The sequence below is a fragment of the Spodoptera frugiperda genome, chromosome 20 (genome assembly GCF_023101765.2).
Source record: "Spodoptera frugiperda isolate SF20-4 chromosome 20, AGI-APGP_CSIRO_Sfru_2.0, whole genome shotgun sequence".
Classification (NCBI taxonomy): domain Eukaryota; kingdom Metazoa; phylum Arthropoda; class Insecta; order Lepidoptera; family Noctuidae; genus Spodoptera; species Spodoptera frugiperda.
In genome coordinates, this window is record NC_064231.1 from 12199326 (window position 1) to 12225168 (window position 25843).

General features: G+C 36.7%; 1 protein-coding gene and 1 long non-coding RNA gene across 11 annotated transcripts in view; one reads left to right on the forward strand and one right to left on the reverse strand.

The window, feature by feature from the left end:
* The first annotated feature begins 211 nt into the window (after nt 1-211).
* On the forward strand, nt 212-2000 carry LOC126911967 (uncharacterized). Its single transcript, XR_007706534.1, has 3 exons — nt 212-308; nt 747-872; nt 1428-2000. It is a non-coding gene; the product is annotated as an uncharacterized LOC126911967 (long non-coding RNA).
* A 2932-nt stretch (nt 2001-4932) lies between these two features.
* The window catches only part of LOC118261918 (transcription factor cwo), a 37013-nt gene continuing 16102 nt past the window's right edge, over nt 4933-25843 (reverse strand). For 4 of the 10 annotated variants that reach the window (XM_050701606.1, XM_035572958.2, XM_050701608.1 and 1 more), the window contains 8 exons: nt 11048-11168; nt 10538-10721; nt 8613-8777; nt 7999-8199; nt 7292-7491; nt 7015-7155; nt 6578-6668; nt 4933-6487 (listed from right to left, as the gene is read on the reverse strand). In XM_050701606.1, the coding sequence (XP_050557563.1) occupies nt 6291-6487; nt 6578-6668; nt 7015-7155; nt 7292-7491; nt 7999-8199; nt 8613-8777; nt 10538-10721; nt 11048-11168 (1300 nt within the window). In that variant the 3' untranslated portion in view covers nt 4933-6290. Of the gene's footprint in view, nt 6488-6577; nt 6669-7014; nt 7156-7291; nt 7492-7998; nt 8200-8612; nt 8778-10537; nt 10722-11047; nt 11169-15704; nt 15984-25843 lie in introns of those variants that run through there. The other 6 variants (XM_035572959.2, XM_050701609.1, XM_035572964.2 and 3 more) reach the window with 3 other exon arrangements.

Sequence of the window (25843 nt, forward strand, 5' to 3'; positions counted from 1 at the left end):
CAATGTTTTGTATTAGAGGCCCTTAAAAGTTGTCTTGTAAACATAAGATATTTTAGCAACTTGTTATAAGGCATAAATAGTACTTAATCTAAAGGAAACATCTCAATAAAACAAACAGAAACTGTTTAAATGGTTAACACAAAGCAATAACGTTGGCCGCGCATATACGAGCGAGGAGCGCCGCAATAAAGACTAAAATCATTACTACTTCGACCTTGACTACAAGAGTGTAAACACAACTGCGCCGTACAGAATTCTAACTAATATTCATACGAGGATTTTTTATTTTACACCCACATGCTCACTCGGTGAGATAATCCGACACCTATGCTACTTATAAAGTTCTTATTGCAGTCGTAATCGCGAGAATTCATTTTATAGAATGCACCAGTGCAAACTATTTTTAAAGCCACCACAGCGTTTAATGTGTCGTTCGCAGAATGGGGTTACTGTTTTCAGTTTTAGCAAACCTAAAAAGTTCAAAGTTGGTTTTAGTAGGTTTTAGTAGACTATTTATGATGCAAAACATTTACTCTAAGGTTGTTTTTGCATTCGAACACTATCGTAATTAATAATTATGGTCTTTTTAGGTACAGTAAATCTTACTATTGTTCCAAAATTATAGTAAAATAATAAAGAATTGTCAATTGAATTTTCTTGCATTGAATGTATTACCTTCGTAACTATTATTACGAAAATACTCAATAATTCGAGCTATTGTTTAAAACTCGTTTCTGTTTTTACAGGTGTGTTTGACGCTCAGCCAACAGCCACGGAGCGACAAAGGGAAAACTTAAGCTTACGATTACGACGGGAGTTTGGTCTTGCCTTACCTGATGACGAAGAGACGAGACCACCTACCGAAAACACCGGTATGGCCACTTGGAGACATAACAACCTTATGGGACATGGTGGTACCAGTTTGAGGCATTGCACTGGTATACCTGATGCCCAATCGGAGCATTACGATACAGCGAAAAATAGGGGGCCCCCACGACTCACTCCTGCCACATCCAACTGTCAAGAAGATCAGTGGAATATCAATATGTATAGCACAGCTTATGGGTACAAAACGGGAGTGAAGGGGTTAAAGTGGGGTAGGAGAGGATAGCCTATAAGAATTATATAATTATTATATACTCAGTAGTAACCTTATGTAGATTTAGGTAATGCACGCTACACGTTACGTAATGTGACGTTATTATTATGTCCTTGTCGTTTTGACACTAGGTTCGAACTTAACGTAAACATATTTTTTTCTATGATAACTTAATATTACTTTAACTTAGGTATTGTTTGGTATTTTACAGTTTATTTTGGTTATTTGTTTTGTACATAATACAGGTATTTATATTGGCACGTTGAATAAAACATTACTGCAAGTATAGCGTTGTCATTTCTAACCGCGTGTATGCTTTGTCCGGCAGATGGCGCGGGCGGTGCGAAGCGGTGCGACAGGTAGTGGGCTGTGGGCTGTGAGCTCACTATAAGACATTATTTTTGTAAATCTCAGACGGTGTCACGCCCGTCGCCTGTATTATATAATAACTAGCATAAAGGACTTTTCTAAGAGTGTACGTTAGATGCGATGCGCGCGTATTGTATATTTCCGTTTCACTTGTACGTTTTTATTTTCCACGGTTTTCTGCAAGTACAAATTGTTTTTATTTCCCTTTGTACATATTGTATATAGGAGAGTTAAGATATATTATAGGGAACCTAATGGGTAACGTATCTATGTATAATGGTATGAAAGATTTTTTATATATGTACAATGTTTATGTATCTTATTGATATATTTATTTATTATCGATTTATTCGATAGTGCGTTTAGGGAATGACGGCTAGGATTTTTGTACGCATAATGTTTAAGTAAATTATAGTTGTTTTTATTATTTGTTTTATGTTTTCTAGCATATATAGGGGGTCCGAGGGCTCGTCCTAGTTCTAGGTCTCTTGTTAGTGTTAGAGGTTTCACGTGTAATTTAGAGTCGTTTCAATACAGATACGCATTCTCGCATTAGCCATTTGTAGAGGTTAAATCTGTGTTATAATTTAAGTGGAGCGTATTGTGCAAAGATTGATTTCTTTGGTCCATCATCACAAGGACGAATGTTGAGGCAGCTGGGTAATAGTGTTCGAAGTCTCGCCCGCGACACCACCCGGCACCGTTTTCTCTGCATAGATCGAAAGTGAATATTTATTGGTTATGTTTCAAGTATTATAATTATGTGGACGGTTTTGTTCATAGTAAAATATAAATTGTTTTATATTGCAGTGTTGCCAAGTGGTGTCGTGGGCGATCCTAGTTTAACGTGGCTTTTGCATCCAAATTGGATAAACGAGGTCGTGAATTTTGACTGATATGAATCGCAATCACACTAGTACTATACATAGAAATATACCTGTTCTGTTAGATACAGCAAATTCATAAATGAAAGCAGTTTATAAATAGCACTGATTACTTCTAGATAGTACTGTGTGCTTTTTGTTAATCGGACTTGCAGTATGTTACAATACAACATGCATGTTCAGATGAGATATGTACTGTGTACATTGTTCAGTGTTGTATCACAAGTTCTAGGCGAGACAGTTGTATGTAACACACTGCATACAATGCATAATATTAACAAATGTAAACCATCATTTTTAAACTCTACAGTTTAGACGATATATTCTACAAACCTTACGTTATTTTGTAAGAACTAAACTGCAGAGTTGGAAATTGGGGACACTGCGACATTCTGTTAGTTTATTGCTATGAGTTGTTTATATGACAGAAGCTATTGGACCGTTATATTTACAATTGTTAATGTGTTGCCGCTTGTATATACTTCTATAATAACAACGAATCGATGTTGTGAATAACCTCGGGCTAAAATAGAGTTTATCACAGAAGCACCCAGTGATCTAAGGAAGCTATGACCAGGCACTTGCAAAATATTCTGTTTGTTATATTTAGGTAGGTCTAGATTTAGTTTACATCTTGTACGCGACATTTAGCACTGATGTGACTGAATGAAGTCAGAACTTGCTTCCTAATATTCCCAGTGCGATTGTTGCCTAAACAGGTGTTACGTTTAGTTTAATGAATAACAAAATATTTAGTGTAATTGAGTAAGTACTCTGTGAGTACTGAAACAAGGGTTACATGTACAGTTGATTATTTGCTATACCCAAACTTTCGACGTTTATAATTTCGCCTGTGACTTATATTGCAATAATTAACCGAATGCAATAATTCTTTCTAAAAGAAATTTTCTCTATATTTATATTTTGTGCTTCAGTATAAAATTATAGGCGCTGGTATTTAGATAGATTACTTATCGGTGTTTCTATTTTATTGGTGGATTTAACCACTACTAGGTAAATCGAACTGTGAATATTGTTGCAATTTAGGATAAAAGTCTATGTAGTCAAACTACGTTTATAAGCCCAGTGTCTGACGATTCATCCAAATTGTTGCTCAAATTTTCTACTGTGGGTTCCAGCAAATTGGTTTTTATAGGGAACCCCGTTTATTATTAGATTGTGTGCTTTTTGAGGTCTGTCAAATAGAATGTTCTAGCAAAAGTTACTGCTTGTTGCGTGTCAATTACATACATGTACTATTATTTGTCAACTAGTAATTCCGGTGAATTAATTTATTCATGATGAAATTTTTGATTATGTTAAATTTTTTATTTATTAATTTCAATAAACCCAAGTGAGCTGTGTGTCTAAAAGTACATATCGACATTTGCATTGATTGCACCTAATGGTTTCCTACTTCGTGCAGCCGTTTAGAAAGTCTAGATAGTTGCACTTCCTTTATTTACTTACCCGCGACGTCGGGTCGTCACTAAGCTACTACTTAAAAATTAAGTGTTTTACGCATAATCTTAAAATGTTAGATTCTAGTGAAATACGCTGCAATAATACGCCTCGAAGGCAAATACACATAGTTGTTAACACACAGAAAATATATTTTAACTGCTTTATTTAATCCATGATTTTATTATTTTTGTATTGTATAAAAAGAATATTGTAGTAAGATTTTTATGATTTTTTTTTAATCAAATGTAGATTTATTATGAAATGTTTCAGCATTTGCGCAGCCCGACTGGAGCCACAGTGTCGGTGTCTGTCTAATAGATTTGTAAATATTTCGATCTGGTTTATAAAGTGTAAATTAATTGCTTAATAACTACTGTAGGAACGCGTTTTGTTGTGCGCACTCTCAAGCAAATAATACTTTCAACTAGTCTTCTTCAACTCGCGTTACAAAATAAACTAAAGTAGGTACCTTACAATGTGTAGAATTTGAAATAATTGTAGTTTTAATGTTCCTCGACGGCAGCCCAGTAAATGAATGAATGAGTATAGGACAACAAAACGCAGTCCAACATTTTAATGTTTCTGTAGTATATTAGATGAAAATCTTTGTGATAAAAATTTCTTAATTATATCAACCCGTAGAGAAGCGTCTGTGTATATATTATAATAGTTAATGTTAAGTGAAAGCTATATTTTGTTATGGTGAACAAAAAGCGCACTCTCTATCGTTTGCCATATTATGAAGCTAGTTTATTGGTACTTCCCCCTCCTTGTGATCGCACCCACCTTCGGCTTGTCCCGCTCCCCCGTTGGATATGTTTCATGTAAGGTATTCGATGTAACAATGGAATATTTTGCAATATATATAATTAATATAATTTTTTAACGCTAAGTGGATCGTAAATAGAAAAGCTGTATATTATCCAGATGTTAAATATTATTATTTCTTTCTCAATGTTTTAACTAAGCATGTAAAATTTAAAATAATACTAGAGAATAAAAGATGTTATGATAATTAATTACATAAAATCTTCGTTTGAATGTAGTGCCTTTCCTTTATCCATGTCTCATCACACGATTTGTCGATACTCAACTGAAGCAAATAATAAACGCGACTCTGTGAAGTATTTATAACATTTATTACTTAAACATGTTTATGTATTTACAAAATATAATAAAGTATACATTTAACAGACTATTTTAAATTGTATTTAGAACTAAATTTACGTAAAATTTGACACTTCTTTGCACATTGAACTCTAACCTGCGGTAAATAATATTTTGAGTGAGAATCCAATGTAAAACAATCATAACTTTACCGCTAAATAAAAACCTCAGTCTTTATCTTGTCCACAAGTAGACACCACACCTTGTCTCCACCACTACCTCCAAACACTAAGTAAAATTAAAAATATTTGAAACAATATTCAGCAGCTCCCTATATGCGTGTTGTATTATGGATGAAGCGCATATCAGGGCTGTGGTAATTTGGTGGGAAACATGTCTTACAAAATAAATTTGTTTGGCCTTGAATCAGCTTAAAATAGTGTTTCAAATTATTAGTAACGTCTGATCTCTGAGGAGAGTTATCATCAGTTGGTACAAGGATGTTTCTGCAGTTGATACAGCAGCACAATATTTTTAAACAATTATATACAAAAGAAAAACAAGAATGATTTAGTCACTGACACATTCCTATTATTTTAATTCTAATTTTATACTGCACTGTTGTACTAATATAGCAAGTATCAAATGTCGAACCACCCTCCTTTACTGTTAATAATGCACCACAGCTGTCAGCTATATTTTGACTACTCTTTACATATCACAGCCGTAACTAAGAACACTGAAAACATTGTCCACACCATCATTAGTCCTTCAAACAAATTCACAGTACGCCGCCGCGGTAACTGTGGGCAAAACGTGTTCATAGCTAAAAACTTACAATTAATAATGTCCTCAGGATTTGCCCACAGAATAAACTGTTTTTACCAAAACTTGAAGATTGGTTGTTTTATGCAACTATTTACATTTGCAACGTTCCACATTGCACTTAATTTTGACTCACATTTGACTAGAACAGCTGGAGAGACTGATAACACTTATACAAAAACACAGCTGAACTAACATTTCTAAAATCGATAAGATTAAACTTTTCCAAGGTTATTTTAGCCAATCAGTGTTGTCTTTTTAACGAATCACATCTTCATTTAATCAATCCTTTGCAGGGGATTAAACATTTATAAGTTGACACTTTTATTAGAAATATGCAATCTCAAAAATATTTGCTGTTTTCACTAGATACAAAAATATATGTATTTAAGATATTCGGAAAATAGCATCGCTATAAGGCTCATTATTTTTAGGATTAGAATATTTTAAAAATATTAGCTGTCATGTTCAAATGTTGGCGCCGTTACTGTAAACATGGCGACCGTAGCTCATAATTAGGCACTGGATACGTGTCTTTTGGCTTATACAGCTCGCCATTGATCTCGCTCGTTGGGCTCCCTCTTGACGTGGTAGTTGAGGCAAGGCTGGAAGTTGACGTGGATCGTCACCGGGTGCAGCGGCGCCGCCAGGTGCACCGCTCGGGCGTCCAGCACATCGTATGGACCGAGGTGCCTTTGAAGGCACGCGTAGTCCACACTTAGTGGAACGTAATATTTTCCTGTAAAAGTATAAAGATCGGGTCAGGTTTATTCAATGTATTAAGAGCATAAAGTAAGTCAACTTTGCCTATCAAATCAATATTACGTACCAAGAGCATTCAACGCAAACACGGGGACGTACTGCGCTGGAGGAGGTGGTTTGTCATAATGATGATGATGAGGTGATTCACTTGATGTATCCTGTAAGCAGATTTCATATTTATATAGACAAAACTAGTCGGGATTGAGAACAGTTCCTTTTGAAGCACAAATAAAGTGAAGACGCCGTGCTACAAGCCTAAAGCTGTAAATTATCAAATAGGAAAGGAATAAATCATTTCCTGACATTCAGAAAAAGTTAAAAGCAAAAGAGGCTAACGACAAAGCCATCAATAGGTTAGCAAGAGCCGTGACCACCCACCTTTCTCACTCTAAATGCGAACTCGTCTCCCTGTGGACTATATAGCTTGGTAGGCTTGTAGGGGTTAACAAGAACATAATGTGCAGGCGCATTGTTAGAAAGCGGTCTAAGAGAATGAAGCTGTACCTGCGGCGAGGTGTCCCTAGCATCCTCCGTGGAGCCGGAGTTGGACGTGGAGGTGGACGGCGCCGGCTTCGTGGCGCGGCGCCGCTTGTGCGAGTACACTTTACCGTGCGCGTGCGCGGTGCGGGCCAACATGTCCGCCGCCTGGAGAGGTAGGTACGTACATTATTACAATTTCCTGTTAGATCTGCACTAAATCTTATTAGATTCGGCTTCTTGTCAGTGTTTAGAAGAGCCATGTACCCGTCTACAACTCGGCAATGGATGTTATTTAACATACCTCTGTATCTTGTGACCTCGAGAATCGCCTTTCAATGGAGTTCTTGAACTTGTAGGAATGCAGGTAATCTTCGGTGTGGTCAGGTTTCCTCACGGCTCGTAAGGTCGGCTCCCCTCGCTTGCGTCGCCCGTCTAGCGGTAGAGGCTCGGACTCCGGTAGGCCTTCACCTTCTCCTGCCATCGGTGTCGGTGCCACTGATACTGGAATTTATAATTAAAAAAGCCATAAGTACATATTATAAAATATTTAATCCACTATGACTTCGCCTATAGACATGTAGTAGTTGATTGAAGTAAAGCTGACGGTTGGGCCAGCGATTGTACTTAAGTTTTATAGTACCTACGTTATAATGATAACAAATGAATTTAGGTTGTCTCGATCATTACCCTCCCAACGAGACTGTCGTGACGTGACGTCGGCAGCTACTGACTAATTCAGTCATCAAATCATGGCCTCTGATATAAACGCAGCCGATTTAACTCTTGTTTGAATACAGTTTTCTAATTTAATTACATGGCCTTACTTATAAACGATCACTGCCAAAAAAAGATTTAAGACACAGTTAAACTCCGTGCCATTATGTTATTGCGACTCATATCGACTCATTCATAAATAACACAGTAGTTACACATACTCTGCCCAACCATATCAAAGAGGTGTCAGATTTTAAACACACACTAGATAAGCTATCAATAACATCAAGTTACCTCGATCACATTCCATAGAGTAGGGGTGTTCTTGGGGGCGCTCCTCGTAGGGCTCGGGGGCGAAGGGCGGCGGCGCGGGGGGCGGCGCCTGCGCGATCACGCCGGGCTTCATAGTGTAGCCATGGGAACTACTCGACGAGCTCGCTGTCTCCGAGGACGAGCCAGGGTGTGAACGGGGCTTGTCACGCGGCAGTGGTTCGCCTGGAAATTCCGAGAATTATTTGTTAGAATATTATTTTTACATTTGGTAGGTAGGCCTTATGTTTACGCTCTTGGGAAATTAAATACGTGATGCTTTGCCATCAAGTTTCAATTTAATGATGTATAAGCGAATGCTATTTAAATAAAAAGTATATAAAGTCATAATTAAAGGCTCTTTACTATAAACTGAACTAAACTGGCTTCACCCGGAGATAGGAACAAAGGCGAAGCAGAATGACTGCACGGTTGGCCCAGTAGCCCAGTGGGTTCGGTTCTCCCACGAAGCAACTCTTAGTATAATCCACAAATTGTTGTTTCGGATCTTTACATTTTACGCAGACTAATAAATATAACTGTTTCTCTGCACCTTCAGAGAGTACACCTATTAAAAAAAAAGCAAAATGAATACCAACCTTTAGCAAGAGCCTCGCAGTGCCTCTGCATATGCGCAGCTAATTGCACGCACAGTCCGTCGCCGGGGCCGTACCCGTGCACCTCGACTAGGAAGCGCATGACCTCGGCCACCGCGTCCTGGTACCCAGCCCTGAAGTGCTCCTCGCCCAGTCCTCGGTCCGCAGCTACAACAGAACCCCACGCGAAGATGGAACATCTTCCGGCGGGAACTCCCAACAACATTAGCGTTCTTCAGTGTTAATTAGGTAATGAGCGTGTTTCGTTAAACCTTAATGGTGATTGGTGAGGTGACTTTTGAGTCCAATGGAACTTTTAATGAAGAGGTGGTTATGATTTTCGTGATTCGGACATAAACCATTTGCAATATTCTTTGTATAAATTCATGAGCATTCATATTTAATTCTGCTTTGAAATATATGCTTTATTAGTTATTATTATGTTATATTTGTATCTTTCAATGTAGTTATGGTTTATGTGCGAAGGATGGAATGTAATGAGAAATCATCGGGCATCAATTAAAATAGTTTTTGAAAACTTTTGAGTCAGATTTCCTACTGTAAAACCTTGCGGAAGCTTTGCCTTGTTAATAAAATTGTTTATAATTTGCTTTCACTTGTTTAAAGTTGATTAATTCATGGTAACTTGAAATACAAATGATATGCGTAGCTATTATTATTAAGCGATGACGCAAAACGACACGTGACTATACTAATGAATAAGTTTTGTTTGTTTAAACTTTGGTTTTGAACGTGATATTAAAAACTTTATGTCAACTAGCTTTAAATGCCTAAGAAATTAAAGTATGTCCCGATTGTCCGCCTATGAATGTCGAGTATATTATTTTTATAAAGTTTAAACTGGCTCAATGTTACTAAAATTTTCTTTGGTAAGGTATGGTGGAAACCTTCTAATACTTTTCGAATTTAGTTAATCGATTTAAAGTCGAATTATGTCGCCGTTGATGCCCTACTAAGTGAATATTTATCCAGATATTAGTTATGATTTATATTTTTTTAGGTCACAAAACAGAATTTTCCTGTTTGTGTTTTTGTAAGATGCTCACACAATGCTCTTGTTTGACGAGTGAACTTTAAATATTCAGAGATCATGCAGGAATACGATTTTAGGTTATCTATTTTAAAGGATTTTTATATCTAGTTTGTTTATTTCCTTGGTATTCTGACATCAATCTTAAAACATTTGAAAGCTTCTGAAGAAAACCATGTCGTAAGAAGTTTAACCGGTAACCTACGTTTCCTATCGAGATTGATTTTAAAAAATCGGAATATTTCGGATTTTGTAAAAGAATTTTAATTTTACTTTGCAGACTTCCAGTGAGTACTGTACAACCAAAGATTTCGGGTGTGGGGAAACAAGAAATGATTTAAATACTCATTTGTTGTTTGTAAGTGAAATATAAAGAGTCTTGTATTCACCAGGCAGCAACAAGAGTCAGAGTATAATATGTTTTTGACTCTCATTTTAATGTACGGCTTAATGTTAAACTGGAATAGTTGTGTACCTCGGTAAATACAAGACTATGTTAGAAATAATTGAAAAATAAAATAATAAAAACAACTAGGGCTTGGATCTGCGACATTTCTTTGCCGTTTCGGTCCTTCGCAAAACCAAGCCCGTATACAATTTGTATTAAATTTCAAACACTCCAACCAATTAGATCGATCAATTCCTATCTATGACGTCAAATGTTAGAAAATAGAAGTAGCATAGCGCCGAATGTGGCCAACGTTGGGTCAAACATTGGAAGTTGGAGATAGCATATGAATACGTACAACTTTTTTCATCATTCACAGAACAGAATCAAAGATCTGACGAGTTGGAGCTCAATCCAAAAGTACCTTTCCTGTTGTTTTCCAATTATAACTAACTGATTTTACCAAATAAGCGCGCTTTCCGTACGAACCGTTCGCGCGTTCCTGCAGGTACTTCAGATGGCGGATGGCCATCTCGATGATTTCTGTCTTCTCGACCCTGCCGCGGCCCTTCTTCAGGTACTCGGGCGGTATGAGCCGCGACAGGTCTGCCAGGCAGTTGTTCATTCGGTCCCTGCGGCGCTTCTCTATGATCCGGTGCGACATCGGGTCTTGCTGTACAATCAATTTGATAATAAGCATCTTGGGTCTCACTTCCAATATAATATTTTATTTGAATGTGTCCTAGTTATAGAATTACAGACGCCAGCATATCAGGTTCTGCACATTGTTTAATTTCTTCAAAGATTTTTTTACCATCACCAGAGACAGATTACAGAGGCATGATATGCAGGCATTTATACAAATTCTTTTTTAACAAATAGCATGCATTGACCGGGACATCTATCTACTCTAACACAAACAGGGGTCTGCCCTCTACAAGTTTACATCAAACAGATACAAAAAAAAGATAAAAATCGGGCATATTCAGTATGACTTGCCCTCGAGACCTTCCCCTTCTTCAAGTAGGCGCCGGGCGGATACTCGGCCTCGTCTTCCGAAGGCGCGGCGAAGTTGAGCTGCTCGCCGGCAACGCGGCCGAAACCGTCGTTGGAATTATAACTGTAACAAGGAAGAGTTAAAGATTGTTATTGAGTGAAATGCTACTTGTAGGCCTTTGCTTGTCTTTTAATATAGGTATAAGGTGTGAATGATCCGGGAATCGGACCCAAGATCCATTGCTTGTAAGTTTATGGAGCTGCTTCTTGTTCCAGCAGTTCTTGTTCTTTTTTCACAGATGGGGCCCAGTAGGGCCTATGCCTAATCCGGAACTGCGGATTACCTAGCGGGTTTAGCGGGGCTCAGGCTCGACAAGCAGGTGTAGGAACGGGGTGGTTTTTAGTCAGTAAGTCTGACACTCCCTCTCACCTCACCCTAGACGAGAGAAGTCATTAGATAATTTTCTCTCCTCAAAAAAAAAAGTTGTATTTCATTGACCCAACAACAAAATTGTTTTTGAGAAACAATCTTTTCAGTAATCTCCCACACCTCAATCCAACTTAATGTTATCAGACTAGCTTTCCTCATATCATAATACCACGGAAACAAATCCATCTTCGATCCACGTGATCTCCTTGTCAACTTCGACAACATTATCCCGAACAGTGGGGACTCGGGATCAAAGCGTATATTAAAAGTTAATAGATTGTGTAAGCCCAAGGTTGTCTTTGAAGAGACATGTGATCACAAAACGTGGACGCAAGGTCGTTACGAACTATTTGAAACAATTGAATCTTGTATCCGGACTATTATTTAATTAGAAGTTATACAGGGTAGGTATAGGTACCTATAGATATAGGTGCGTACCTACATGGCTTGCTTTTTACCTCAAATGCGTATTATTCGCGAAAATTCTGTCAAGGGCTAATTGTATCGAGTCTATCTAAGTTAGATAGGTACTTTCAATTTTATTTTAGCGCATCATATCCCATCATCAACTTATAGTTATGAAGCATTAAGTAAGAGAAGTACCTAAGCCTATTCCACTTCTAAACACCAGAAAAAATCCTTATCTGTCTAGGAAGTCAGCTGTTTTAGCAATACAGGGTGCAGATTTAATCACTGCATCGAAACAAATCTATTAAGAGTGTGTTGTTAATTAGTAATTTCTGAATTCATTAAATTCATAAAAATATTTCTCGCGATTTGGCCTATCTATTAATATTTTGAAAGCTATAATTTTATTGTAACTTTCGGGAGACATACTAAATTAATTATATGTTATGGATACAGTCGTGCTGCTACTGTTCGCTGAATGCTGCTCCTGAATGTAAGCCTCTGACATGGCTTGAAACTAATCAAGTTCCTCGTCAAAAAGTTACGTGAGTAAGCCGATAACAAAATAATTCATTTCGAAAGCTAATGTTAATTCCATATTTTTCGAAAAAATAGCTCATTGTACTCCTGTCCTGAGCTGTTACGTTCCGAATTGATTGAAAACTTATTCTTACATTCATAAGTTACAATTTTGCTTACTTAGGTATAATGGAAAAATGCTGTATGTGTGGTGTGATCACGTGTTCGACCTAGTAAACGCAATCAAGGTCACTCAACACGATTCTATCTACTTACGTATACTTAGGTAGGTGTTTATTATCACGTATCAACGAAAGGTAAAGGATAATGTGATTACCGTCTTAATTTTAGCTTTCTTTGATGATAGGTAGAAACCCTAAATAAAAAAGAAAAAGACTTCTTTATTTTTTCTTAATTTTTTATGGAATAAGTTGGCTAACGAGCAGACGGATCACCTGATGGTAGGCAATCGCCGCTCCCCAGATACACTTGAAACACCGGAGGCGTTACAAATGCGTTGTCGGCCTTTTGGGCGTTGGGAAGATTGCGGATTGAGAATTAATTACGATAGAAAAATGCAACCTGCATGTTTTTGTGGTTTAAAGATAATGTGCTTCTGTAATTTTAATTCTTTGTTTTAAGTCATTTTTTTATGTTGTCCCTTGTTAGGATTTTCTCCTCTGTCGTGGGTGGATTTAAAAACATACAAGTTCACATTACGTGAGTCAATGTTTATGTGGCATGTGGTTTAGATTTTAGTCTATTTTCCAGACTATCTGTAGATATTCTCTTTCAATATACTTAGTGCGAATTTTTTTCAACGCCAAATATTTTTTTATTTTTTGAGGATTAACAATTTGAATATTTGACATTTCTTCCATACTAAAAACTGTCAAATGTCTATTTTATTCTACAGTTAAAATTATCTGTGTATTGGAAAATCATCCCTTTAAAATAGTCCGCAGTGAATAGGGTTACCATACGTCCGGAATTTTCAATACAAATCCGAAACAATTCAACTTTTTTTGGAACGCGGAAACTTAAGCCATTCGGAATTTTTACAAACTAAATATAAAAAATGGTTGCTCAATTGATTGCATAACAACTCTATTAAAGACGTAAACAACATGAAGGGAAATTGAGGTCTTAAAGTACCTATAGAAATTCTGAGAAGAGTGTCATGGCCATAGAAAAATAGATATGAGTCTTCTCATAATTTCTATAGGAGACATGGTCCATATTAATAAAAAAATATCTTTTTATTCAACTAAAAACTGAACTACATTTAAGTTTATTAAATTCAGCTATTAAACAATCACGTGACTTTTACAAAACATCAAACATTTTCCAGTTTACATAAATTTTTGAGATGAGAAATTACGCAAATATGTGCAATATTTACAAAATTTATTAATAACCACCTTTCGGTACAAAAATACGTAAACAGGCGATAAATGTGGTCACACGATGCTGCACAGATAAGTAATATATTGTAGCACGTGAAAATTATAACGTGATGCGACGCGCCAGACACGTGCCGCGGCCGCCGTTACGTATTTTTAGATTCCCCAGTTCCACATACGATAGAGGTGCGATGATCGCACGCACGTCTTTTGAAAAACGAAGCTCACAAAAGTGACTTTGTTTTGTTTTCACTGTGATTAGTCAGTGTCAAGGATTATTGTGGGAACCGACTACTTCTCATTAGCACTGGCTTATACATATTTAATGATTACCTATCTAATTATTAATTAATTTTACTTATTTCATAATTTCTTTTAGTGGGCATTTTAATAAGAGTTCTAAATTATTTATTTATCATGACATTTTAGGCATTACAGGCCACTAATTATTTATTTAAAAAATCGGTTGTTCTTTTTTTTCCAGGACATAGGCTAGGGAGTCCAGGTTTATTTGAAATAATTGGACAATACACGAAAAAAGTTATGTCACATTGAGATGTTGAAAGCTAAATTGGAAAATTACACCTACATTATTCTATTACTGAAAAAACACTAAATAGAGATAGAGCTGTTATTTCTATTGTTTAGTATTAAAAAAGCAATTGGCTATTTCTAAGAACAACTGGGAATATAGTCAACAATTCTATAAAGTATTCATATTTCACATATAATATGATAAAAGACATCGTATGAAGTTACAACATGAGTTGTCCGATTTTTCTTAGCGTATTATATATAAGCTAACTATGTTTTTGGTTTCAAATTATTGCACAATATTATTCCGCAGCATGATTGTAGATTATATCTAAATTATAGACGTTTTTTCGATGAAGGATGCAAAAATATACAATCTGCATTAAAAACAAAACATCACGCTTTGTTTTAAGTTGTAGTAGGCAGAGGTACCAGAATAAGTTAGTTTTTCATCCACTATATCAATCAGGCTTGTAAACTTCATAATTTTCACGATAAATTATAAAATACTTATTGAGATAAAAGTGACTTAATCACATACTTAAATTTTGATTAAATCTATTTTCATAATGTTGAGGTTTCATACCACATACGTTTGATGGGTTTACACTAATTAACAAACCGTTATCATTTACAATCATGGTACCTAAGGCAAGAATATCTACTACCATAATAAACAATCTTTATTCAATTCTAATATTTGTTTTCAGGGTTTTAACAAATACTTAAAGATGAAAAAAATAAATATATAAAATGCAGCCCACCAGTAATGGGAAAATTCCAAGCTACCGCTTATTACCTTTTTATCATTATATTCGAAAGATTTGTTTATGTCTGTTGTCTCCGTAATAGTGTTGGAAAAATTTAATCCAATAAAAGTATTTATAACTTTTTGATCTTAAAAAATTTAAACCTCAAAACAACAAGGTACCTGTTCTATTAAAGATATATTTATATTTGAAAGACACGTGAAGGCGTTATATTAAATTCAGTTATTCAAAAAATGACCTTCAACCGTCCATATCTTTCTGCAAAACATATATTTTTTTTTCTAAATATTCTAGGTCTAGCTAATATATGAGTCTGATGTCAAATCGAATGGAATTTTTAACTAACTCTGAATCACTCACTCACTACAAATAAATCGAGTAATTCTATCAAAAACGCTCAATCCTTAATAGAGATTGCGATAAAATACGTTGTTAAGATAAAAAAAATCCAAACATTGAATTAAGAATGTTTGGATTTCGTGTCAACAAACAATTTGATGGAATCGATGAATCGATAAAATTCGTGTCCTCACACAAATGTCAATCAAGTGGCATTGTTTACTGAGTTGTGACAACAGTATAAACAAAACACTCACGCCAGAAGTCCCGGCAGGTGGTCGGGCACTCGCAGGTCGGGCCTCGAGAACGGCGTCAACAGTATATTCATCACAGACGTTTAGTGAACGCGATGGTTGAGTACATGACCACTCTCACTACTGACACAGTGCGACGAATAATGATGCCCTCAGCCACGTGTGCTGGTAGGTTCCGTACAAGAGCAAGAAATATGGGACAGTCCGAGATGTCTCGCCGCGCGGCAGTTCAAGTTGAAACACTGATAACACGTCCGTCAACTGCGCGCTAAGCACGATAGTGATGTGCTAAAATGCTTTGTACTAGTACTATGTACATGCTGAAGGACTTTTGTAGGATAGTATCAATCTATCTTCAAATAAAAATATCACTCAACCTGTTAATAGTCCATTAAATTACACTAAATTGAAATAAATCAGTGCAAATTAACTCTGTTTGAATTTTTGGCTATGAATATATTCAAGTGTTACATTCAACAATGATAAACAGATATCATGTTGACGTTAAATCATTGGTCACATAACTAGAATATGTAACGATATACATATTTCCAATGATACAAAATGGTGATTGCCAAGAAACTCACGTGTGCCAAACATATACATCACGTTTTCTTATGTTTACCTATTCACTATCTTGTGTGATTGTACTGAATAGTAGATACCGAAATTGATCACACTTGCTTAAACAATTTGTATAGGTAATAAGTGGATGTGTACCTAAATTTGATAAAGTACCTGTAGGTATTTGATAGGCAAATGATAAATTGCACAACAGCTGTTAAAGTATTTTTCACATGACATCTCAAAATAGAATTTTAAAATTATGTATCAACTTGCAACTTGTCTATATTCTGTAAGATTGTATTTTTAAAAAAGTCTATCAATTTTGCCTAATAACTTTTGCCTAATAAATTTAGATACCCATATACCCTCACGCCTGTGTCCCGAGGGGGTTGTCAGAAACTATGAAGTGCCAATTTATTGCTACAAATCTTACATACTTCTTTCGCTTCATCATCAGTCTTTTCATGCATGCTAAAGGATACTTTTAATTTGGTCCTTCTTTAATATATCGTCAATCATGCTTACATGCTTCTTCTGCCCCATACATAAGCGTTGGTATCAATACACGCTGTATTACAACTAATAACTTTCAATTTATGTAAATGCCCTTGACCGACACATAGTATCTACCTATTATTACCTACCTACGTACAATAATGCTTACAATCAATAATACTGTCTGCTTACATAAATGACACTATTTGTTAATAAAAAAAAAAGTTATGCATTTAAATTCGGAATGCAAGAGTGTCCCGTTTTACATTGAAGCCGTGGTCACCGTAGTTGAGGCACGTGTTTCACCGACGCGCTCACAAACACGTAGCTATGCAGGGCGAAAAGACAAGACATACAAACATAAGGTATTATATTATTTATATATAGTTATATCGACCGATTTTCCATGGTTGACTAATCGTCTTATATAGCTACTCATAAAGTTATAAACTCTAGGTACCTATCTTCGGAGTTTTTGTTGAAAATAAATAAATAGATACTAAATAATTTAATTAAGTTTATTTTTAGTTAGATATAAACGTGAAAAATAGAAAGTATAATTACTTAATTTACTTTGTATTTTTGGTCGAAATATTCCTCTCATTTTCCTCTTATTAAAAGATCCGGTTTCGAAACTTTTCCTGCTTTCAATTTTCGATTTATTTATTCATTTTTAGCAACAGGTTGTCTCCCTTTTTGCTGATAACTTAGACAAATTACAATAAGCCTTAACTACTACTAAAAAAATAAAAGTTTAACGCACGAAATAGAAAATCTTTCAGGTATACCTACCTACCTCAATTTAACCGCAATTTTTAAATAGAAATACATGCAGGACAACTCTATCGCTAATAGTGTCGCATCCCTCCAAAAAAACAATCGAGAGAAAAACAAAACCGATTCGATAGTTGAAAACATCGATTAGCATCGAGGTTGCGATGAGTTACAAAACGTATCACTAGTTCAATGCTCCATTTTCGTTCAATCATAATATCGTTGCAATTGCAGCGGTGACGTCACCGGTCACGTGCAGCGATCTGCGTTCACGTGCCTGTACGTCGGCTGCGATTGGAGAAATAGAGAATGTCGAACGAACGATTAGTCGCAATCGGAAACTAGTTCTTTTTTTTATTAAACTTTTAACTAACCGTTTTTAGTTGTTTTTACTCTAAAATATTTGTAAAGGAAATCATTATGTATTCATTAAAGTTGATTTTTAAGGAAATACGTTGTTTTGAATATTTACAAGGACAGCTAAACTAAGAAAAATAAGATAATCATTCTATTGGTTAGTGACATTTCGAAAGGCAGTCCAATAGAGCTCATTTTGGCTTGGCAATCTGTAATTGCTTTTTCATGAGTGTTAAGTTTAAATAGAAGCCTTGTTTGTAACTGTCGAATAGTCCATAGAATAACATGCTTATGTTGCTATTTTTAGTATCTAATTTTGTATTGTTGATATTTTTTCTAGAACATGAGAAAATGCTCTTGGACTAAAGTAAAATAGGCTTCAGTTAATTATATTTATTAATGAATGTCTGATTATCTCATTGGGTAATAAAAGGCATAGTATATGATGTTAATATTAAATATCTACTAAACGCTCATTGGAAGCAAATACAAAAATTAAAATTACTCTTGCGTCTCTTCGTCCTGAGCTAAAAACAAAGGCTTTAAGTACATACGTACTTGTATCCCGATATAGATAACAGAACTAAATTGGCATGCACCATAACTCGACGCTCATTTAAAATTGAACTCACACCGTCTACATTTAGAGTCTAAATATTATTAGCAAATTATGCATGTTTACGTCGTATTGTAGATTGCGAATGTGAAGACACGTGTGCTTGCGTAAATGAAACTAAAAGGGCACAAACGCCGTGTGAATGTTAATCAAAATGATATCGTAATAGTCGCGGCATAAGTTCCAAAGTCGCTGGAATTCAGTTCATGATTCGTGTCAGTTGCACTATTCGCGTGATATGTCGCAATCGCAATGGAAAACTAAGATTTTTTTCGTACCATTCAATTATGAATAATATGAAAAGGTTGTTCTAAAGATTTGAGTTGTCCAAACAGAAACTTTAATGTTAGGAGATTAAAGTTCATATCACTTTGACATTAATATAAGATAGAACCATGGAATTTTCCAATGGAGTAGGCCGTGGCCATGTTTAAGAAAGTACGATCCTAGACACAACTCTTAAAAACCCGATAACTTGACTTGACTTGACTGCCTAATTGGTCGTGTGGTCGCCAATGCGACTGCCGGACAAAGGGTCTCGGGTTCGATTCCCAGGTTGGGCAAAATATTACTGGCCTCATTTCGGTTTTGAAAAATATTTCAGTAGTAGCACGGAGTCTGGAATTGTGTCCAGTATATTGCAATAGGCTCACCCCCTATTACATGGGACTTTAACACAAATGGTGAACACACATTACATGCGGTAATGAGCAACTATGCCTACTCCTTCGGAGATAAAAGGCGTGACTTTATATGTTAAAAACCAAACAATAACCTGCCCAATCATAGAACCAAATCCGGGACCTATCCAACAACAGCGACAACACAACAGTACTTATTATAATTAGACATACTAAAAACGAGTTTAAAATTTACAACCGAATGAATAATTCAAATTATTCACACTCAGAATGAGTTTGTACAAAATATAGTTTACTTTAATATAATATTCACGAACACACGTGTCTGGGATTAAATCCACGTGCTTATGTTAACCTCATTGCAAGAAACTTCATAATATCTATCCTAATTCGTAAGCCATATAACTTTCATACAGAAGTTTACCTACAGCTACACAAAGTTTATTTATTAATCGAACAGGTAACTATAATGGAATGGAATTTTTCTTTGTAAAATGTGGAATGCTGTGGAAAAAGTGGACAAAAAAATTCAAGTGTTATAGTCATAAGCATGAATTGTCTAGGAAGCTTTAAATTCGAGGTCAAGCAAATAGTGTCTGCTTTTTCTTCCTTTTTTATGTAATAGTGGGCAAACGAGTCACCTGATGGTAAGTGGTGATTCACCTGATTCCAAAGTGAACTTACTATAATTAGTGGACTAAAGCAATCACCGCCGCACATGGTCATCCGCAACAAGTCACAGGTGCGTTGCCGGCTTTTTAAAATGGAATACGCTCGAAGTACGGAGTCTGGTTCAGTGCAATTTATTGGAATATACAATAAATGTAAATAAGAAAATTAGAGACCTCTCGAATTAGGATCTTTCTTTCTCTTTCAGAAGTTCTCGAATTGACTGCCGAGTTGCGACCTATCCTAAAGCTAGAAGATCCAATATAAAGCCTAAGGAAGGAAGAGAAAATGTTGTTGTTACAACATTTTTGTGTTAACCTTCTCTTTCATGTAGATTTCTCTTTTCCAATTCCTATAATAATTGCAATAAGTACTAACCCACTTCTTCAAAATGTAACTAGGTAAAAAGATAAGATAGAAAACTGGAAGAGGTTGAGTGGGAGTGAAGGACAGAAGAAATACAAGTAAGAGGACGATAATACAACTTGTCCAAGAAAGAGAAATGAAAATCTGAAAACGAAAACGTGATTCTTTAACTACTTTTCCTTTCAAAAAATCAAAGAAATCCATAAATTCATATTTATTGAGGAAATGATTGGCAAAAGGAGTTCGGGTAAAGGCCGCTAAGCAAAACGCCTTTGTCTTGTCTAGACAAACGTGGTGTTGGCTGACTGAAAGTTCATTCGCCCCTTGTTTATGATACGTGAAGCACGTGAGCCGATAAACGTGACACCAACAAGCGAACAAGAATATAATTTTGATTAAGCAACTACAGAAACAAAACTTAATATTCAAAATTAACGTACATTTCCAAATATTTGAAATGGAAATGACTATAAAAGCCAGTTCGGTTGTAAAATAAAAATGGCGATAGGCGACGTGACAACTGTCAAGTATCTAATTATAAGTTGAAATAAAAAATCGTTTACTTAGCAACCGTCGTTGTTTTGTTTTAGCTAGCTTCTAATCTACGCTATCTGTGTAGGCGTGAAAGCGTAACAAAAAAATAAACAAACTCACTTTAGCTGTAATATGAGTTAGGATTGCGTGCGATAGTAAACAAATTATGTTGAAAAATGGGACTTTCATCACATGGGAGATACCGAATGAATCAAAACCAGATATTAATAATAAGAATGTCGGAAGTATTAAATTTGGCTGAAACCAGCGACAAATAAAATGGAAAGAAACCCAAGAAAAAATGGTATTACCAAAAAAAATTACCGAAGATATGGTAGAAAATACATTAAGTATTTTCAAATTACAAATTACCACAACAACGAAATTAGGCCTGACAAAAGAGGAATCTAATTATTATGTTATCAGCTTACTTACGAACTATTTGACGATGAACTCGGCCTAGTTTTTTTAAAGAATATGAGCCTCAAGCAGCCCCGGATCTTCATTTTTTTTTTGGCGGTGCAAAATTGAAAAATGCCGCCCCGCCTACTTATGTTTATTTTCACCTTTATCACCCATATAATTGCAACAATCAGATGTCCACAAATTGTTTGAAATTTGGACAAAGCCTACATACTAACCTACCTTCCGGAAATAATACATCCACACAGGCCTACATTTTCTTTTTCACGGAAAGGTTTAAGTTTAATAGGTCTCCTATAGTAAATGGGGTGTGCTGATCACGAATCTGTGCTTAAACTGGTTATGTTTTTCGAGTGTATGTATGTATGTATGTATGATGTATGTATAATTGTTTGGCACGGTCTACAGCCTAAACGGCTTGATGGAATGAGAGGTGTCGTTAGATTCGTATTTACTGTGAGAGTGACACTGGGTATATCAAAATTAAAAAAACAAAATGGCGGATTTTTGGCGCCAAATTCGAATATTTCTCACTCTTTAGCACTTGAGATTTTAAGAGAGGTGTCGTTAGATTCGTATTTACTGTGAGAGTTAGATATATCAAAATACAAAAATAATAAAACTAAAAAAAAATTAAATAAAAAAAGGTAATTTAAAAAACTAAAAAACCCGATGCGTTTCTTTAAAATATTAAAATGAAAAAACCTAAAACAAGAAAGTCATCAAAATTTAAGTCGGGACCCATTCTACAAAGCCAGTAGTATGTACCCATATTTAGAATGGGTGATTTTACGATGACTTTCTTGTTTTAGGGTTTTTTCATTTTAATATTATAATAAAGAAACGCAGTCGGGTTTTTTAGCAAACCTTTTTTTTTCTAGCAAGTTTTTAGAAAAAGTGTGAATAAATTTTTTCATAGAAACTGCCAAAAAAATCTTAGCTAAAGACTAGCAAGCCCGACGAACGCCACCAATGATTTTCCCTGTATTCGTGCTATTCTCTTGAACTTTTCCTGAATTGCTATAAACCTTGCGGAGCCCGAGACCTTTCCAACGAATGCAAAAACGTGGAAATCGGTTCGTACGTTCTGGAGTTATAGCGTCAGGAAGGAAAACCCGACTTATTTTTATATTATGATATATTTAAAAGAAAATTACACTGCAAAATTGAGCTGCTCATAAAAAAGATAACCTACGTTAGACAGACGTTGGTTTTTTTTAATGAAATCGTTCTCTTTTTCCCTGAAAACTGCACCCTGTTCAAGGCCCAGCAGTAATCAGCCATCATTCTAATATCCCAACTTCCTTGGTTACGTCTCTCCATCTCCTTCATGTTTTGATGGAACCTCTCTCCCTGTTCCTCGCTGACAACTCCAAGATTTTCGGGAAAATAGTCAACATTGAAAATTCAGAAAATGAAGTTTAACGCTCATATTGCATCCCAGTTTTTTTATAATTTTGGAGCATCTTAGCTACAATTTCTTTGTACTTAATTTGGAGACTTGTTATTTCCAAGGAAATCTTCTATGACTTCTACGAATGAACTCCATACTTCAGATTCATCCTGGGTCATTGTATTCTGGAACAATCTATCCGATTTTAAATTTCGAATTTGAGGGCCTACAAAAGTTCTTCTTTAAGTTGAGCTTGAGAAAGTGCAGGTTTGTCGCATACGTATTAGCAGTCACCTTGTTTATTTTAAGCTTTGACAAACTATTACATCAATCCTAACTTTAGGTGAAAGAACTGATTTTGGGTTGGTGCACATTTTTTTGTCGGTACAAGTATTTCTCTGAAAGGCCATTCTTTCTTAATGTAATGTAAATTTCGTGCTCGACTGTCCCACTCGCACAAAAATCATGGATACTTTGTAAATCCAGACTGCTGACCCAAAAGCATAGATATTATTTTGAGGTCTTCACAGAGTTGCCAACAATATTCGCTATACTTTATTTTATTTAGCAACAGCTCAAGATTCTCGTTCGTTTCTTTGAGATGCGCGGAGTGCGCAACAGGCACCGAACCATAGGTATTACCATTGTACAACAAGATACCCTTCAGACTTCTCTTAGAAGAATCAATAAATAACCTCCATGATGTGGAATCGTAATTATCAGCTCCCAGTTTCATGACTACTTCAGGAATATTATTACAAAACACCAGTGAACCCTCTTGAGAGAAATATTTCGCGAACTCTTTTTCACGATGCCTGTACCACGAAAATGTGGTTCTTGGAGCCAATAGATTTTTGTCTTTCAGTCGTGATCCTAGGATTTGTGCAGCATCCTTTGATAGACCCAAATCTCTCACTAAGTCATTTAATTCAGCCTGGATAAACTGTTGAGGTTAACCTTTATCAGGATTGAATTCATCTTCAACCGGTTCTTCCGTTTGAACTTTCATCTGATGATTGCTGTTGGATGGTGGGAAGAAAAGGTGGAGGAATCGAAATTCCTGGTCCATGAGGTACAGGTCGTTTAGCAGACGGTAAATTAGGATACTGAATTGTATGTTTGTTTTTCGAATGGACACCCTTTACATCACAAGAGCAAAAGTAACAATCGACAAGTGCTAAATAGTAAACATACAAACTACTCACATTTTTAAAACAAAACACTGACGTGGAGACAAATCGACGAGGAAGTTTTCGAACATAGCTTCATCTCACCCCCGGTGGCCACCTTCAGCACCGATAAGGGGCACCGAGACCTCTAACTAGACCTGCTCCGGAGCCCCTGTGGTGCAACGCCCGTTACGGCACATCCTTAGGGAGACATGTACCTCCCATTAGCCTCGTTGTGCAAGTTGCACGGCAGAACGTGACCACTGTGCCACCGTCTTCCCTGAGGTCGCTAGATGGGCACCTAGAGTCCCCACTTTAGGTACCCGCGACCCCAAAGGTCCGCCTGCAGTTGACGCAGGCGGGATTAGGCGTCAAGGCTGTTGCCACCTCGACGCCTTCTATAACAGGATCGGCCCTCTCACGATCCCGCTTAGCAGCCTCCTTTTGGGACATTACAGTGATTACAGTCTCACAAAAGGAGGCCACCTCCCTCCAGTTTTCTGTATCTGCCAGCATAGCCTCTACTACTGCTGGCAGAGACAGGACTCGCCCGATCTTGGTAACCAGGACCCGCCGCTCCGAGACCCACGCTCGGCACTCTTCGAGCGTGTGCTGTGCGGAATCCAGGTTATCTCCACAGTGGTGGCAATTTGTCGTGGTCTCTCGCCCAATCTTGTTCAGGTACTCACCGAAGCAGCTATGTCCGGTCAGTACCTGAGTGAGCATGAAGAAGATGCGCTCCTCTCTTTTCAGCCAGGCTTCGAAATGCGGCAAGATGGCTTCGACTACGGGCTTGCGTGAGATCTCTGGCTGTTGTAGCCGCTCACGCCACCGCTCGAGCGCGTGTCGCCTTTCTTGCCGCCTCAGCCTAACGAACGCCGCTCCTGGCACTCTACCACCGCCGTTTTGACGGACGGAACGGATTTGGTCGTAGACCTTGGCGTCCATATCCGCCAAGATATCCAACGGCGGAAAGCGAGCCAGGAGAGTTGCCGCCTCAAAGGACACCGTTCGGTATCCTCGTGCGATACGCCTGACAGTCGCGCTGACCAAACAGGCGCCCCGTAAAGGACCATCGATCGCACGACACCCGCGTAGAGGCGGCGAACTTCTTCTCTTATGTACTATGCCTACGCGCCTAGCGAATAATAAAATGTTCGGGCAGCACGTCTCACTCCGCGCTCAGGGTATCGGTCAAGTTGATATGGCCATGAAATTCCTGTACTTGTAGGTACTATATTTATTCCGTGTTAAAAATTAAATAAATGATGAGCTGTCCACTGGTCCGTGAAGTGTGAATTTTGCCGCCCCCTGAATTTGCCGCCCGGGGCATGGGCCCCGGCTTGCCCCCCTAGATCCGGCACTGGCCTCAAGCATGACTTGAGACTAGTCGAGTTCCCAGCCAAATAGTTACGTGAATAAGCTGATAACATAATAATTAATAGAGGAAGGTACTAACCCGACAGAAGTAAGAAATTAATAGTAAAATTATTAATCCAGTCTTTTAAAACGAAGCAGATAAGATACTTGGAACGATTGGGCGATATGACGTAATGGAGAAATTCACAAAAACATTGATAAGACCACTATCACACCTCACTTGACTCGTAAAAGTGAAATGAGCTGATAACATACAACCGTGAAAGTGTTTAAAGAATTGTAAAGAAATTCACATTTGTTATCTAAATACGAAGGTCTTATTATTTGAATGAACCCTTAATTTTCTAAAGAGTTCGGTGCTATCAATAAATAAAAAGAAAATAAAAGCTAATCGTTTAAAAAACGTGTTGCTTGACAATGTATTAAAAATCGAATAATGATTTGATAATTATTACCTAAATTATAATCGACTGACTCGAAGCTAGAATCAACTTAGATGAAACAAAACACCATCAATAAGGTAAGAGTCAGTAGAAAAAAAAGAGTAAAGTGAAGAATTACCTTTTCAGAAAAATTATAACAAAAACGTTTGCAGAGAAACACAGAAGCCAACTGCTTCGTTCAAGATCTTAATCCAAAAAGAACTGGGAAGAGAAAAAAAAACTTACTAAACGTTGAATAACCACAAAAGGAAAATACCTAAACAATACGTTTAATTTTTCCCCATTTTCCCACTTCAGTGCCTTAGAAACAAGCGG